This window comes from Zalophus californianus, chromosome 1 (genome assembly GCF_009762305.2).
Source record: "Zalophus californianus isolate mZalCal1 chromosome 1, mZalCal1.pri.v2, whole genome shotgun sequence".
NCBI lineage: Eukaryota > Metazoa > Chordata > Mammalia > Carnivora > Otariidae > Zalophus > Zalophus californianus.
Window position 1 is genome coordinate 206,506,723 of NC_045595.1, and position 16,313 is coordinate 206,523,035.

General features: G+C 42.5%; 1 protein-coding gene across 4 annotated transcripts in view; it reads right to left on the minus strand.

The window, feature by feature from the left end:
• Positions 1–446: 446 nt before the first annotated feature.
• Positions 447–16,313, minus strand: part of SETD4 (SET domain containing 4) — a 32,902-nt gene continuing 17,035 nt past the window's right edge. For 3 of the 4 annotated variants that reach the window (XM_027583971.2, XM_027583972.2, XM_027583970.2), the window contains exons 6-11: positions 14,770–15,199; positions 12,525–12,699; positions 11,009–11,090; positions 9,901–9,981; positions 1,550–1,673; positions 447–710 (exon numbers count right to left, since the gene is read on the minus strand). In XM_027583971.2, the coding sequence (XP_027439772.1) occupies positions 576–710; positions 1,550–1,673; positions 9,901–9,981; positions 11,009–11,090; positions 12,525–12,699; positions 14,770–15,199 (1,027 nt within the window). In that variant the 3' untranslated portion in view covers positions 447–575. The remainder of the gene's footprint in view (positions 711–1,549; positions 1,674–9,900; positions 9,982–11,008; positions 11,091–12,524; positions 12,700–14,769; positions 15,200–16,313) is intronic. The other variant, XR_003518062.1, reaches the window with a different exon arrangement.

A 16,313-nucleotide genomic window follows, 5' to 3' on the forward strand; every position in this document is an offset into this window, starting at 1 on the left:
CAGAACTAAAAAATGTGATGTGGTCTGCTACAGCTCAGTGCAGCTGCAGGTGAAGCCCAGCTGAGATCCAGGCCAGCCCCACAATCCCCCATACTCCCCACCCAAAGCCTCCCACCACCAGCTAAACCCAATGGTATCGGAACATAATAAACATACGACTGCTTACCCCTTTACAGGTGCTGAGTCAGAGGGGAAGTAGGACAGCGAGCCAAAGGCCACACACGGAGCCCCTCACAGCCCCCTCTCCTTACCGTGCAGTGCCTTCCTCCTACTTCTTCCTGCAGGACTGTGGTCTGTTTTGAGAATATCAGAGGCGCTGTGAGGATGGCACATCCATCTTCACTTACAGAATCCGCAGAGCCCGCCCTGCCCACCACAGATACCCTTCAATGTCTGAGAGCAACCACCACTCCATCCCACAAGCAAAGAAAGCAAAAGGAGTACGATTCAGTATACAATCGTTTAATAGAAACCATTCGGTGACTGTAAATGATTCTGTACAAAATAAACCTTCATTTAAAACTGTTTAAGAAGTCACACCCACCACAGGAGGCGACTGAATGCATTAGGTGAAGTTACCTAAAAGGTGTTTGCAAACGGTTTAGAATCTCAGCAGAGGCCTGCAGAATCTTTAGCTCTTCTGTCCATAATGTTTCTACCAAAGTTAGTTGGTTTATCAAAGCCACTTCTTCATCTTTCATATGAGAAACCTGGAAGATATTTTAAAATTAATTTTTTTTTACTGTAGTAAAATACATATAACATAAAATTTACCACTGTGACCACTTTTCCGTGTACAGTTAAATGGCATTAAATACACTCAGAGTGTTATGTAACCGTCACCACTATGCGTCCTCAGGATTCCTTCATGGTCTCTAACAGAAACTCTGCACCCATTACACAAAACTACCCATTCCCCCGACCCCCAGCCCCTGGTAACCTCTACTCTACTTTCTGTCTCTATGAGTTTGCCTATGCTGGACAGTGGAATCACACAATATTTGTCTTTTTGTATTCTGGTTTATTTCACTTAGCATAATGTCTTGAAGGTTCATTAAAATTATTTTTCAATCCCAGCAATGTTTTCATTAAAATGAGCTGATTTCTCGGGGCACCTGGGTGGCTCAGTTGGTTAAACATCTGCCTGCCTTCAGTTCAGGTCATGATCCCTGGGGCCCCACATTGTGTTGGGCTCCCTGCTCAGCAGGGAGTCTGCTTCTCCCTCTACCCCTCCCCCTGCTCATTGTCTCTCTCTCTCCATCTCAAATAAATAAAATCTTTTTTAAAAAATGAGCTGATTTCCCATAATTAAAACATTTACTGAATAGAAATATTTAAAAAAGAGTACTTGAAAATTCATCCAATAATTTTACCTACTGAAGATATAAGCACAACGTTAACAGCAAAAAAAAAAAAAAACTCAGAAATTACATCAACATTCATCTATTTAAGGCATCAAACAATGCCCTAATAAGGTGTACCATGTACAAACAAGTAACTTCTTCATCAAAATACTTTAACAAAAGAATGCAATAATCTAGAAACATACCTTTCGCAGCATAGCATTGGTCTCCTCTATGAAATACTGGCATATTTTCTGGGCTATGACCAAACTTCTCTTCTCATTTGCATCTGAAATGATTTCCCCAAGAAGTATTTTTTTCCAGCATGTACTAGAACCAAATTGTTCAGTAAGATAATGTCAGCAGGCTCTCAAAAAAGTAAAAGCGACTTTTTACACTTCAACACAACAAACTCTTCCATTTTTCCAGAAGCATAATAAACTCACTCCATTAGCAGATTCCCTAACACCTCCCACCACACACAGCTCCCACACTGAAGGAGACAAGGTACAGAAGGAGGAGGAACAACTGAGAATAAGAATCAAGGGAACTGACACTCTTTGCAGGGAGGGACTGAATGCGATTATCACTGTAATCCTGTGTCTGGCTAATTAAGTAAGTGGAGTCATGTCCACCAGTCATGGGAACAGAGCAGAAGACAGAACAGGTGACTCCCAGCCAAAAGGACTCAGGGCTAAGGAGCAAAGACAGTAAACTTTCCTTCTTTTCAGAAGTGACAGTCTTTCCTAAACTATGGCAAACTGAACAGAACACGTTTCATAAGGTAAAATGCTCTGGAGACAGAAGGAGGAATCTACAGTGAAGTCCTTCTCTGCATGCAGGTCATCCCCATTTTACACTATGAAAATATGCAGGAAATGGGGCTCAGGGGACAAGTGGAGCCAACTTTCTGCAGGCAGAGGAGCAGAAACATTTCAGGGTAAGCAAGAGGGAGCCACAGCAAGGCGCTGAGTCAGAAGGCGGCTGAGCCAAATCCACACACTCCCAAGAAGCACCAAGCAGAGAGGAAGAAGGTGGAGGAAAAGATTCTAGATGCCAAGAATCCGAAGTGCAATGGCTTAGGAAGGGAAAGGTAAGGTGACAACTGCCACATCAGAGTGGAAGTATACAGAAGTCACTCAGAAATTCAGAACAGCTGACAAGCCACACACGGAGTAAAGTCTTAAAAGTCTTCAGCTTTAGAGACAACAATGGAAACCTCAGGAACGGCTAAGTTCTCAGGAAAGAAAAGGAAGGAAGGAAGGAAATCACTATATGTCAGGCATAGTGTTTCATGGAAAACAATTATCTAATTTAATCTTCACAACTATCTAGCAAAGAAAGCATTTAGTATTCCCATGTTAACCACAAACAGAATCGGGAACGGTAAAGAACTCACCCTAGGTGACAAAGCTAAGGAGGTAGAAACAGCATGCAAACAACATCCGGCAGAATCGCCACCACGGGCCTGTTGTGCCGCACTGTGGCAGACCGTTAGCATTAACACAAAGGGAAGAAAAGAGGCCTCGGGGTGACTTCTCATACCTTTTTCCACGAAGGACTTAAAGACGCTTACGTGGGCACACGCAAGACGAAATAAACAGTAAGATGCACGGACAGTGAAAACAAGACAAAGGAAAGGTAAAAGGAGGAAGGATGAGATAAACCAAGATAAACTGCATGCCTTAAAATCCTGCATATTTGGACGGGCCACAAATTTGCCACTGAGTTTTCTAGCAAACAATAAAGAGAAGGAAATGTATCAGATACAGGATCCACAGTGGCTATAAGATAAAAACACACCATCTGCTGAGAATAAACACGATTATTTCTGGTGTTTAGATGGAGTAATTTTTTTTCCCTGAGTCCCTATAGAAAAAGAAGTCAGCAATATCCCAACAGGAGTTACTGAATGAGCACCAACTACTTTGCAGCACCGTGCAAGGGCTATCTGTATGCATTATCTCCTTTAGTCCTCCCAACCACTCGAGGATGGGGTCACCATCTTCACCAAGTCCTCTCTTCATAAGGTTTCTCTCATCTGATCCTTTGCTAAGCAGTGGACCCAGGCTGAAGGAGGTCCCTGCAATGGGCAGCGGACAGTCCTTTCCATGCTGGGGGAGGGACCGGCAGCCTCAAGGTAAAATTAAGGAGCCTAACCAAGACGCATATCTCCACCAGGGATTCCCCTCTACCTGCCTCCCCATGGAAATATTCAGGCCTCTCCTTTAGCAGGGGGCTGGATCTGCACTCCAGGGCAGCACAGAGTCTGCTTGAGATTCTCTCTCTCCCTCTCCTTCTGTACTTCCCCTACTCACGCAGGTGCACGAGCTCTCTCTAATAAATAAATAAAATCTTTTTAAAAAAAAAGAAAAGGAAAGATGGCGGAGGAGTAGAGGACCCTATTTCAACTGGTCCCCAGAATTGAGCTGGATATCTACCAGACCACTCTGAGCACCCACAACACCAGCCTGAGATGTAGGAAGATCTGGATCTCTACAAACAGAATATCGCAGGCGGTTGGTTCCAGGTACAAAGCGGGGAGCCTTGATTCCACGGGCAGATATCAAAGGATAAACAGCAGCGGGAGGGAGCCTGGCCATGGGGATCCTACACCGCCAGTGAGTGACAGCCTCCCTTGCTGGGGACGGGGCACAGACTCGCAGACTGGTAGCAGCTGGCGGTTCTAGAAGCACAAAAGGCAGAGATGTGCTCCGACCTGGAGGCAGGACTGGGGGCGCTGCGGAGAGGTGCACAACCCAGGACGCTGCAGTTTATAGCAGCAGGGACAGAAACGGAGGCAGTGTGGCCTGGAGAGCTCACTGAAGAACAGACTGCGATCTCTCTGCTCTGAGGCAGAGGGTTGGAAACGGTCTCTTCTGCTCTGACTTGCGGAAGAGACGCGGAAAGCTGCCAGGGAAAGCCACCTGAGAACAAAAGCCCCCAAAACGGATTCCCGCTGAGCCCATCCCCCACAGGGGGGCAGGGCAACTCCGCCCAAACAGGGTTGCCTGAGTAACAGCGTGGCAGGTCCCGCCCCCAGAAGACAGGCTGGGAAGACAAGAGGCCAGCAACCCTAAGGTCCCTAGAAAACAGGTGCATCTTCCTTGGGTTCTGGTCAATAATTTGGACTCTATACATTCCCTCAAACACCCATCAACAGAATGACTAGGAGAAGGAACCCCCAAAATAGAAAAGACTCAGAGATTATGACTTACGCTGCAGACTTACAAATGGATGCAGATATAACCAAGATGTCGGAGATGGAATTCAAGCTAGCAATTGTGAAGATGATAGCTAGAATGGAGAAATCACAATTAATGGCAACATAGAGTCTCTAAGGGCAGAAATGAAAGCTGAATTGGCAGAACTTAAAAATGCTATCAATGAGATCCAATCCAATCTAGATAATCTAACACCTAGGGTAACTGAGGCAGAAGAACGAATAAGCGACCTGGAAGACAATATAATAGATAAAAAGGGAAAAAAGGAGGCCAGGGAAAAACAACTCAGAATCCATGAAAATAGAATCAGAGAAATAAGTGACGCCATGAAGTGTTCCAATGTCAGAATAATTGGAATCCCAGAGGGAGTGGAGAGAGAGAGAGGACTAGAAGATGTATTTGAGCAAATCGTAGCTGAGAACTTCCCTAATCTGGGGAAGGAAACAAACATTCGCGTCCTAGAAGCAGAGAGGACCCCTCCCAAGATCAAGGAAAACAGGCCAACACCCTGGCATGTAATAGTAAAACTTGCAAATCTTAGAACCAAGGAAACTATCTTAAGGGCAGTTAGGAGGAAGAGATTCCTCACGTACAAAGGGAGGAACATCAGAATAACATCAGACCTATCCACAGAGACCTGGCAAGACATATTCAGGGTACTGAATGAGAAGAACATGAAGCCAAGAATACTTTATCTGGCAAGGCTGTCATTTAGAATGGATGGAGAGATGCAGAGCTTCCATGACCGGCAGAAACTGAAAGAGTATGTGACCACTAGCCGGCCCTGCAAGAAATATTAAAGGGGGTTCTATAAAAGAAGAAAGACCCCAAGAGTCACATACAACAGAAATTTACAGGGACAATCTATAAAAACAACATCTTCACAGGCAACATGATGACAATTCATATCTTTCAATAATCACTCTCAACGTGAATGGCCTAAATGCTCCCATAAAATGGCACAGGGTTGCAAATTGGATAAAAACACAGGACCCATCCATATGCTGCCGACAAGAGACTCATTTTGAACCTAAAGATACATCCAGACTGAAAGTGAAGGGATGGAGATCTGTCTTCCATGCCAGCAGACCTCAAAAGAAAGCTGGGGTAGCAATTCTTGTAACAGACAAATTAGATTTTAAACTAAAGTCTGTAATTAGAGACACAGAAGGACACTGTATCATTCTTAACGGGTCTATCCAACAAGAAGATCTAACAATTGTAAATATCTATGCCCTCAACATGGGAGCAGCCATCTACATAAGCCAACTGTTAACCAAAATAAAGAGTCATATTGATAACAATACGTTAATTGTAGGAGACCTCAATACTCCACTCTCCGCAATGGACAGATCATCTAAGCAGTAAATCAACAAGCAAACAAGAGCTTTGAATGATACACTGGACCAGATGGACCTCATAGATATTTACAGAACATTCCACCCTAAAACAACAGAATACTCATTCTTCTCGAGAGCACATGGAACTTTCTCCAGAATACACCACATACTGGGTCACACATCAGGTCTCAACCGATACCAAAAGATTGAGATTATTCCCTGCATATTCTCAGACCACAGTGCTTTAAAACTGGAACTCAATCACAAGAAAAAATTTGGCAGAAATTCAAACACTTGGAAGCTAAAGACCACTCTGCTCAAGAATGTTTGGGTCAACCAGGAAATCAAAGAACTTAAACAATTCATGGAAATCAATGAGAATGAAAACACATCGGTCCAAAACCTATGGGATACTGCAAAGGCGGTCCTAAGGGGGAAATACATAGCCATCCAAGCCTCACTCAAAAAAAATAGAAAAATCCTGAATTCACCAACTAACTCTACACCTTAAAGAACTAGAGAAAAAGCAACAAAAGATGCCAAAGCCATGCATTAAAAGAGAAATAACTGAAATCAGAGCAGAGATCAATGAATTAGAAACCAGAAACACAGTAGATCAAATCAACGAAACTAGAAGTTGGTTCTTTGAAAGAATTAATAAGATCGATAAACCACTGGCCAGACTTATCCAAAAGAATATATATCCAAATATATCCAAAAGGATATTACACAAATTAATAAAATTATGAATGAAAGAGGAGAGATCATGATTAACACCAAGGAAATAGAAGCAATTATTAAAATCATCAACTATATGCCAATAAACTGAGCAATCCGGATGAAATGGAGGCCTTCCTGGAAACCTATAAACTGCCAAGACTGAAACAGGAAGAAATTGACAACCTGAATAGGGCAATAACCAGTAACGAGATTGAAGCAGTGATCAAAAACCTCCCAAAAAACAAGAGTTCAGGGCCTGATGGATTCCCTGGGGAATTCTACCAAACATTCAAAGAAGAAATAATACCTATTCTACTGAAGCTGTTTCAAAAAATAGAAACAGAAGGAAAACTTCCAAACTGATTCTATGAGGCCAGCATTACCTTAATCCCCAAACCAGGTAAAGATCCCATCAAAATGGAGAATTTCAGACTGATATCCCTGATGAAGATGGATTCCAAAATCCTAGCTAATAGGATCCAACAATACATTAAAAGGATCATCCACCACGACCAAGTGGGATTTATCCCCGGGATGCAAGTGTGATTCAACATTCACAAATCAATCAGTGTGACAGAACACATTAAGAAGAGGAGGGAGAACCATATGGTCCTCTCAATTGATGCAGAAAAAGCATTTGACAAAATACAGCATCCTTTCCTGATTAAAACTCTTCAGAGTATAGGGATAGAGGGAATATTCCTCAAGTTCATAAAATCCATCTATGAAAAATGCATAGCGAATATCATCCTCAATGGGGAAAAGCTGAGAGCCTTTCCCTTAAGATCAGGAACACATCAAGGATGCCCACTCTCGCCACTATTGTTCAACGTAGTACGAGGAGTCCTAGCAACAGCAATCAGACAACAAAAAGAAATAAAAGGTATTCAAATTGGCAAAGAAGAAGTCAAACTCTCTCTTTTCACAGACGACATACTTTATGTGGAAAACCCAAAAGACCCCACCCCCAAATTACTACAACTCATACAGCAATTCAGTAATGTGGCAGGATACAAAATCAATGCACAGAAATCAGTTGCTTTCTTATACACCAACAACGCAACTGTAGAAAGAGAAATTAGAGAAACGATTCCATTTACAATAGCACCAAAAACCGTAAGATACCTCGAATAAACCTAACCAAAGAGGTAAAGGATCTATACTCTAGGAACTACAGAACACTCATGAAAGAAACTGAAGACGACACAAAAAGATGGAAAAATATTCCATGCTCATGGATCAGAAGAATAAACATTGTTAAAATGTCGATGCTACCCAGAGCAATCTATACCTTCAATGCCATCCCGATCAAAATTCCAATGACATTTTTCAAAGTGCTGGAACAAACAATCCTAAAATTTGTATGGAATCAGAAAAGACCCCGAATCACCAAGGAAATGTTGAAAAAGAAAAACAAAGCTGGGGGCATCACGTTGCCCGATTTCAAGCTGTATTACAAAGCCGTGATCACCAAGACAGCATGGTACTGGCGCAAAAACAGACATATAGACCAATGGAATAGAATAGAGAACCCAGATATGGTCCCTCAACTCTATGGTCAAATAATCTTTGACAAAGCGGGAAAAAACATGCAATCAAAAAGACGGTCTCTTCAATAAATGGTGCTAGGAAAATTGGACAGCCACATGCAGAAGAATGAAACTCGACCATTCTCTAACACCATTCACAAAGATAAACTCAAAGTGGATGAAAGACCTCAATGTGAGACAGGAATCCATCAAAATCCTAGAAGAGAACATAGGCAATAACCTCTTTGACATCGGCCACAGCAACTTCTTTCAAGATACATCTCCCAAAAGCTAGGGAAACAAAAGCAAAAATGAACTTTTGGGACTTCATCAAGATAAAAAACTTCTGCACAGCAAAGGAAACAGTCAACAAAACAAAGAGGCAACCCACGGAATGGGAGAAGATATTTGCAAACGACACTACAGATAAAGGGCTGGTATCCAAGATCTATAAAGAACTTCTCAAACTCAACACCCAAAAAACAAATAATCAAGTCAAAAAGTGGGCAAAAGATATGAAAAGACACTTCTCTGAAGAAGACATACAAATGGCTGACACATGAAAAAATGTTCATCATCATTAGCCATCAGGGAAATTCAAATCAAAACCACATTGAGATACCACCTTACACCAGTTAGAATGGCAAAAATGGACAGGGAAAGAAATGACAAATGTTGGAGAGGTTGTGGAGAAAGGGGAACCCTCTTACACTGTTGGTGGGAATGCAAGTTGGTACAGCCACTTTGGAAAACAGTGTGGAGGTTCCTCAAAAATTTAAAAATAGAGCTATCCTATGACCCAGCAATTGCACTACTGGGTATTTACCCCAAAGACACAGATGTAGTGAAAACAAGGGCCATATGCACCCCAGTGTTCATAGCAGCAATGTCTGCAATAGCCAAACTGTGGAAAGAGCCGAGATGCCCTTCAACAGATGAATGGATAAAGAAGATGTGGTCCGTATATACAATGGAATATTACTCAGCCATCAGAAAGGATGAATACCCAGCTTTTACATCAACATGGATGGAACTGGAGGAGATTGTGCCAAGTGAAATAAGTCAAGCAGAGAAAGTCAATTATCATATGGTTTCACTTATTTGTGGAACATAAGGAACAGCATGGAGGACATTAGGAGAAGGAAGGGAAACATGAAGGGGGGAAATCAGAGGGAGAGATGAACCATGAGAGACGATGGACTCTGAGAGACAAACTGAGGGTTTTAGAGGGGAGGGGGTGGAGGGATGGGTTAGCCCGGTGATGGGCATTAAGGAGGGCACGTACTGCATGGAGCACTGGGTGTTATACGCAAACAATGGATCGTGGATCACCACATCAAAAACTAATGATGTACTGTATGGTGACTAACATAATAAAATTAAAAAATATATATTTTCTTCAAATGTATTAATAAAACAGATCTTGGTGTTTGACATGGCAAAAGGAAAAAAAATTTACTCTAAACAACTAGCTGCAGGTCACCAGGGAAAAAATACCTGAGGAAAAAATGTTCTTAGGGCCATGTACTCCGATTATGACTCTAAGACCAGAATTCCAGAAATAGTGAAAACTTAGAAGTAAAATGCTCAGGGCATGGTCAAGTTCCATAAAGAATAAGCCTCCCGGCGTACAATGGCATTCCTTTCTCCTCCCAGGCTGGGTATTTGAATGTAAACAAAGAGAAGCTCCAAGGTTATGTCCAGGTTGTAACTACAGCTCATGACCAACACATATGAAACTTACAATTCTTCGGCTTCCAGACATAACAACTTAAGAGCTGTGAGTAATCTCCAAGATGGTCCATCCCATCCAAATGTCAAATTTCTAAAGCATAAAAACAAATAACAACACACCTGTCATTTCAGTACTTCAGGACACCATGGCAAATGACTGAAGAGCCAAACATTTTCTGAAGGGGCTAAACATTATGTAACTTGTATCTTGGTCACAAAGGCAAAAGAGAAAAGTAAGTCTGCAAATACTTAAAAGTAAAGCCAGAGTAAAAAAAAAAAAAAAAATTCTTTCTGTTTAAAAAAAAAAATGTAAAAGGGGCACCCCGGTGTCTCAGTTGGTTAAGCATCTGCCTTCGGCTCAAGTCACGATCCCAGGGTCCTGGGATCAAGTCCTGAGACAGGCTCCCTGATCAGCAGGGAATCTGCTTCTCCCTCTCCCCTACTCGTGCTCTCTCTCTCTCGCTCAAATAAATAAATAAGTCTTTAAAAAAAACAAAAGGGTAAAAAACTACTTTCCAATTAATTTCGGTAAGGAGCTGAATCTGGTTGAGGAAGCCAGAGGAAGAGGGCCGGTGCCACAGGTCCTAGTGAGATGAAAGATGAAGAATCAGAGTTCCCCTGGGCATCAAACAAATGTTAGCCCCCACAGCCAGATTGCCTTCACACTGCTGCCGGATCACGTAAAACTTAAGTTTATTTACAGAAGACATTCTGAAAGAGAGAGCCTCCACTTGGTGTGGAATCACCTTGCCACCACCCCCAGCCCTGCGCCCTAAGCGCGTGCACCATGTTGCTGGGTAACGGAGGGCCAGCCTGGCCTGCAGGAGCCCAGTGCCATCCCAAACACTGGGCTACCAATCAGTATAAATAGGGCTTTTAGTACAATAATACTTCAAGTTTGTATCTTATGTCCCCAAATAAGTTTATTGAAAAGTATCTTACACTCCTTGCGTGCCCCACATCAAGCACAATTTACTACACATAGTAAATGCTCAATAAATACCTACCTGTCAACTGGTACAAGTCAGGAGGTAGCTCGTACCTACACAAACACTACCTCAATTTTCTCATCAAAGTTTCCTGAAGGAATAATTTTAAGAGACAGAGAAATCACTTACTCTATAAAATCATGATCCTTCAAAATGGAAATCTTCTTGTTCATCTGTTTATCTGTTGATGGAAGATATTTAACAAGTATATCTACAAAAAAAAACAAAAGGAAAGAAATTTAGGGTGTCATCAAAGTGTGAACCCTCTAAAATTACTGTCCCTTCCACCAACAATCAAGACATGTGTAAACAGTTTTACCTAATTCACACCAAAAAGCTCCAGTGAGTCCAATTCAATGAGATCTTTATTTAGCCCCTGAAAAGCTACAGAATTCCAGGGCAGGGGAGAAAACATCCACAACCTCAACACATGTCCCCACTAAGCAAATTAATCCACAAAACCTGGTAATTAAGACAGTGGCAGGATGTGGGAAGTTACACCCACCAAAAGTATAGGAGCTGTACAAACATGAGGAATTGTTTCTAACAGTAAGTTTTCAAAAGCCAGAATTCAAAACTGGGTATTAGTGATTACAATCATAAGCAATTCAAAGTGAACATGTAAAAATTAACAAAGCTTTTTGGGGTAGCAGGGTAATGACTGATTTTTCTATTTTTAAAATTTCTTTTTTATATTTCTATGTTTTGGTTTTTTAAGTGTAAAAATAACTAAAATGTAGATTTTGCTCAAACTGGTTGCAAATCAGTATTTCATGGTCATCAATATTATTCTGATAACAGGAGGATAATCTCAAAGCTAGTTTTCTAAGAGACCTGACCAGGCCCAGTTTCTGTTTTTTAATTTCTATTTTCAGAAATAACGTTATTATTCTGCCTATAGGATGGAGTAGTTTCACCTTGAACAAGTTTCTATTTCCACTACAATGTATATTAAAACTACCCCAAATTATATACTCAGTAAATCTCTGGCCATATTTCTTCATAGACTACAAAACCATTTCTCTGCTGCTTCAGAAGGGGGAAAGAAACATTTTTCTATGCACTGTTATTAATATTTGGAATTTCCACAGCATAAATTTAATAGCTAAATTATTTTTTTAAATAGTAATACCGATGATGGCTAATTAGTAGGCCACAGAAAAACATAAATCAATATTTCATCATGGTATTAAACCCCCAAAACAAGGACTATATATTTATCCCTGTCATTAGCACAGCGCCTCACACAGTAGGTGCTTAAATTAACATTTTTTAATTTTTTTCTCTAATCTATCCTGTGTTTAGTGACAGTGACAATGTCTCAGTTCAAAATTTTCCATTTCTTCCCATCTTTTTAATATTATATTCATTTCCTTAGTGGGTCTTCCTTTTCTCCCATTCTGTCTGACCTAATGCAACAAAACTTTTCTCAGTTCTTCCTTTCCTCAGTACTGACCAGAGCCTTGTTTTTCACTTCAACATTCAAAATACATGGTCAGTGAATGTCTTCCCCTACCTAGGGGAAAATAAATGATACACATTTTAAGGTTTTGCCATTTTTTCTAAAACTTAAAAAAACCATATCCCCAAATAGGGATAACAAAAAGAACTGTATCTTCTTAGTAAGAACAAAATTGATTCCGACCTTCTGAGACATAAACACAAGCGTGAGGATTCTGGATGGAAATGAATCCGTATTCCAGGAGCAGCCGCTGGTTATCATGAGGGCCATAGCAGATGAACACCTGTTCATGTTTCCTGCAGCTTGAAGCCATTCTAATTTCGTAACAGCGAGTTTCCTCATTAAATGCTGCTTTTACCTAGGAAGGAAAATTATTTTTTTTAAAGCCAAACGTAAAACAGAAAATATTAAAATATTAAAGTTTATTGTATTACAGTCAGATGCAGCTTTCAAACACTCATCACAATGTTAATTTAACCACAGGTGGGAAAATGCCAGCCCTGCACATGGGGCTCTTGTGTGCCTCCATGTCCCTGCTCAGTGAGGGACGGGGTCCTGCCCAAGGGCTCTCAGGATGGCCAAACGCACAACTCCTGAAAATGGAAAGGTATGCCGGAGAGCAGTTCACTAGTCACATATACAGCCTAGAGGGAAAGGACACCCCAAGCATGCAGGGGCTACACTTGCGAGCTGTGTGACCAGCAGGGGCCACAGGAAGCAGGCTTGGGAGTAACAGGAGGTGACCCCCTGGCTCCCGCAGGGAGATGTGAGTGCTCATGTGAAGAAGCAGACAGGGAGGGGAAACCCTCAGGCTGAGGGCCAGGCGGGGTGTGGCTAGTCCAGCTGATGGGGCCTTTCCCTCTGGGTGGGGGGCATATCCAGGGAGAGCAGAGGAACTCACAGTCAGGCCCCTGGGGTCCTGTGATGCCCAAAGATGTCAAAGCAGCACATGAATTTCAGGTCTCACAATACATAGCCTTTGAGCAGCAGGATATTGGTTGACACCATCATATGGATTTTGTGACAGTTCTGTTAACAGGTAACAGAGGAAAGGTCCAAGATGACCCACCTGCTCTTCATACTAAGGAGTGGGTACAAGCGCTGAGGCCACCACACTACACAGTAAACCCCAACGAGGACAAGGATAAGGAACAGGGCTCAAATTCCCAGCTTGCAGCATCAACAGATTAGGGCCATGGCCTTGAGTTACACGGCAAAAGCCAGCTGCAATACGCTTTAGACCAAGGGTCAGCAATCTTTTTTCCATAAAGGGCTGGTGAGCAAGTATTTTAGGCTCTGCCAGAGCCCTGGGCCACATGCCTACAGGCTGTAGTTTGTGGGGCCCCTACGATGGCTGTCAAATCACTGGCTTGGAGCACAACTGCACTAACAGCCCAATAAAGATAAAGTCACCAAAGTGAGGACTGACTCGGTCCCTGTGCCCAGCACCCTATTACAGGCATGCTCCCAACATTTCTTCATCACCGTCACAGAAATGGCCATCTAACCTCCATCTCCTTTGCTGAATACTGTCAGAAATGCATCTTCTACAACAGTAACAAGCAGACAGGCAAAGAGACTGCCTCCGCCTGAGAAAGCACAGTACGGGTCTCCCTACACTTGCCTCACACCAGCACGTGGGCTAGCCAGGTGCCACCGATCTTCTCCAGGTAGGGTGCAGTATGAAGAGAACCACACGAGCAAGGACCCAGCACCTCTAATTGGACCCTGAACAGGTTACAGGTGAGCCGACATAGGAACACCTTTGCCCTCAAAGCCAGGCACCTACCCCAGCATGCCTACACATATAATCGTCTCCTTTACGTGCCCAAGGGGAAAAGGGCTGGAGACGAGATCTAGGACTATCTCCCAAAGAGGGATTCTTTAATATTTCCCAGACTCCTTTTCCCCACAAATATTCATCCATTCAGTAAGGGTTTATCAAGTGCCTACTACATGCCTGGCCCTGCGCTGGGTTATAGGGACAAGGCACGGTCCCCATCCTTGCACAACTCAGAGAGGGAGAGAGCAAGTCAACCAGGGATCACAGCAAAAATAACACTGACAACGAGGGCACCAGGTATCAAAGGGAAATGGACAGGAAAGCAATCTGGACTTCAGTCCCCATACTGAAGGAGGAAAGAGGACTCTGCACGAAAGCTGGGGGATGGAGGGAATGCTGCTGGTCAAGGCCATTCAGGAGACATAGCACTGAGCTCTACTGGCCTGGAAAGCAGAGTGGGAAAACACAGGGAGGGGATGCCAGAAAGGGAAGGGGGGGCTGGGAGAAAAGACAGGAAAATACCTGGTGGCAGGTAAGGTTTACCTGAAGCCAGCAACACCTCATTCTATGGTTTCAAAGTCAGGTTCTACATGTCAGAGTCCTTCCCATCAGAACAGAACATGTGTACCCTTGTCGACTTCTCACCTGGACATCTGGGCTATGATTGAGCAGATCCAAGTACGGGGCGAGCGCATAGGTGTTCGGCTCTGTGGACAAGCATTGCCTCTGCCTGTGTTCCACGTACACAGCTCTAGTGTTGACCGTGCACCAAGCCCACAGGAGGGCACTGTAGCTAAAGATGCTCTCAACAGCCTCAGAAAACAGAGGCTGTAGGGAAGAGAAAAAGTCTCTGGAGGAAGAAAAGAACCCCTGCACTTGGGCTCTCTGCTCTTCAGCCTTTGCCTTCAAAGGTTTGGGAAACAGATTCACCACTTCTGGCTCCAAACATACAGGGCAGGTGTAGGCCTTCGGTAAAATCTCCAGGTAAGGCTTCCAGAGAGACTGGTCCCCAGCATGCTTTTCTGAAACTAAAAAGGTGCAAAGAGCCAGCAGAGGAGATGGAGGAGGCTGCCACCTTTTAAAAAATACAAACCGGATTAAAAGAATTACTTTTATTTAAAATATGGAATAAGCTAGAGATACAGATATCCTAGTGGTTTGTTCCACTCCCAGAGGGACTGTGGCCAAACTGTCAGTGCACTCCTGAGTTTACTCCATGCACCCAAGAGAGGGTTTTGCTTCCTCGAGATTTTCCTCTCCAGAGTGCATCCCAATGTAAATGCCCTAAACAAGTCACACTGAAAGAGTGACAAGGACTGTCTCACTAACCCAAGTACCAGCTTTGCTTGCAAGAGAGTCCTTTTTATAAACAACCTCTTTGCTTCCAACTTGGTTCTCCAGTTTTAAAGCTTCTGCTCCAAGTTCACTTATTTCACTTGGATAAGGGTATCAAACTTGAGGTGGGGGAAACTGGCGGAAAGAACCTAGACCTGCCCCACCCAATACAGTAACCACTGGGTACATGTAGTTATTTCAGTTTTAGTTATTCAAAATTAAATAATATTTAAAATTCAATTCCTCAGTCATGTAGGCCACATTTCAAGTGCTCAATAGGCATATGTGACTAACAGCTACCATACTGGAAAAGCAGAGTGAAACATTTCTATTCCTGCAAAAAGTTCTACTGTATAACACTAACCGAGACAGAAAACTGAATCAGCTCATTATATATTTGCTACAGTTCTAAAGTTTTAATTCCTAAATTTACCCACTCTATTACAAACTATACACTGCAGTATTGTTTTTTTTCCTCATTAAACTTTTGTTTTAATGGGTCTCAAAATTCTGTGACAGATTTTTGGTCAAGTTGTTTTCATTAAAAAGTACTGATTTTAAAAACTAATAACTTAAAACTGCCACACACACACACAAAAAACATGGTCCACAAAACATTCTCCTTTCCTTCTGAAGGTTTTACGATGCATTGTTATCATTAAAACCAGTCTTTTACTATTAAACTTAAATGGCCAATTGATACAAACAGTTCTGAGACCGTTCTGCCACCATGGATTAAGACTGGGGTGGCAGGTATTGGGGATAATATTCATTTAGCCTTCTGAGCTTTCTGGGCAGACTTGGTGACTTTGCCAGCTCCAGCTGCCTTCTTGTCCACTGCTTTGATGACACCC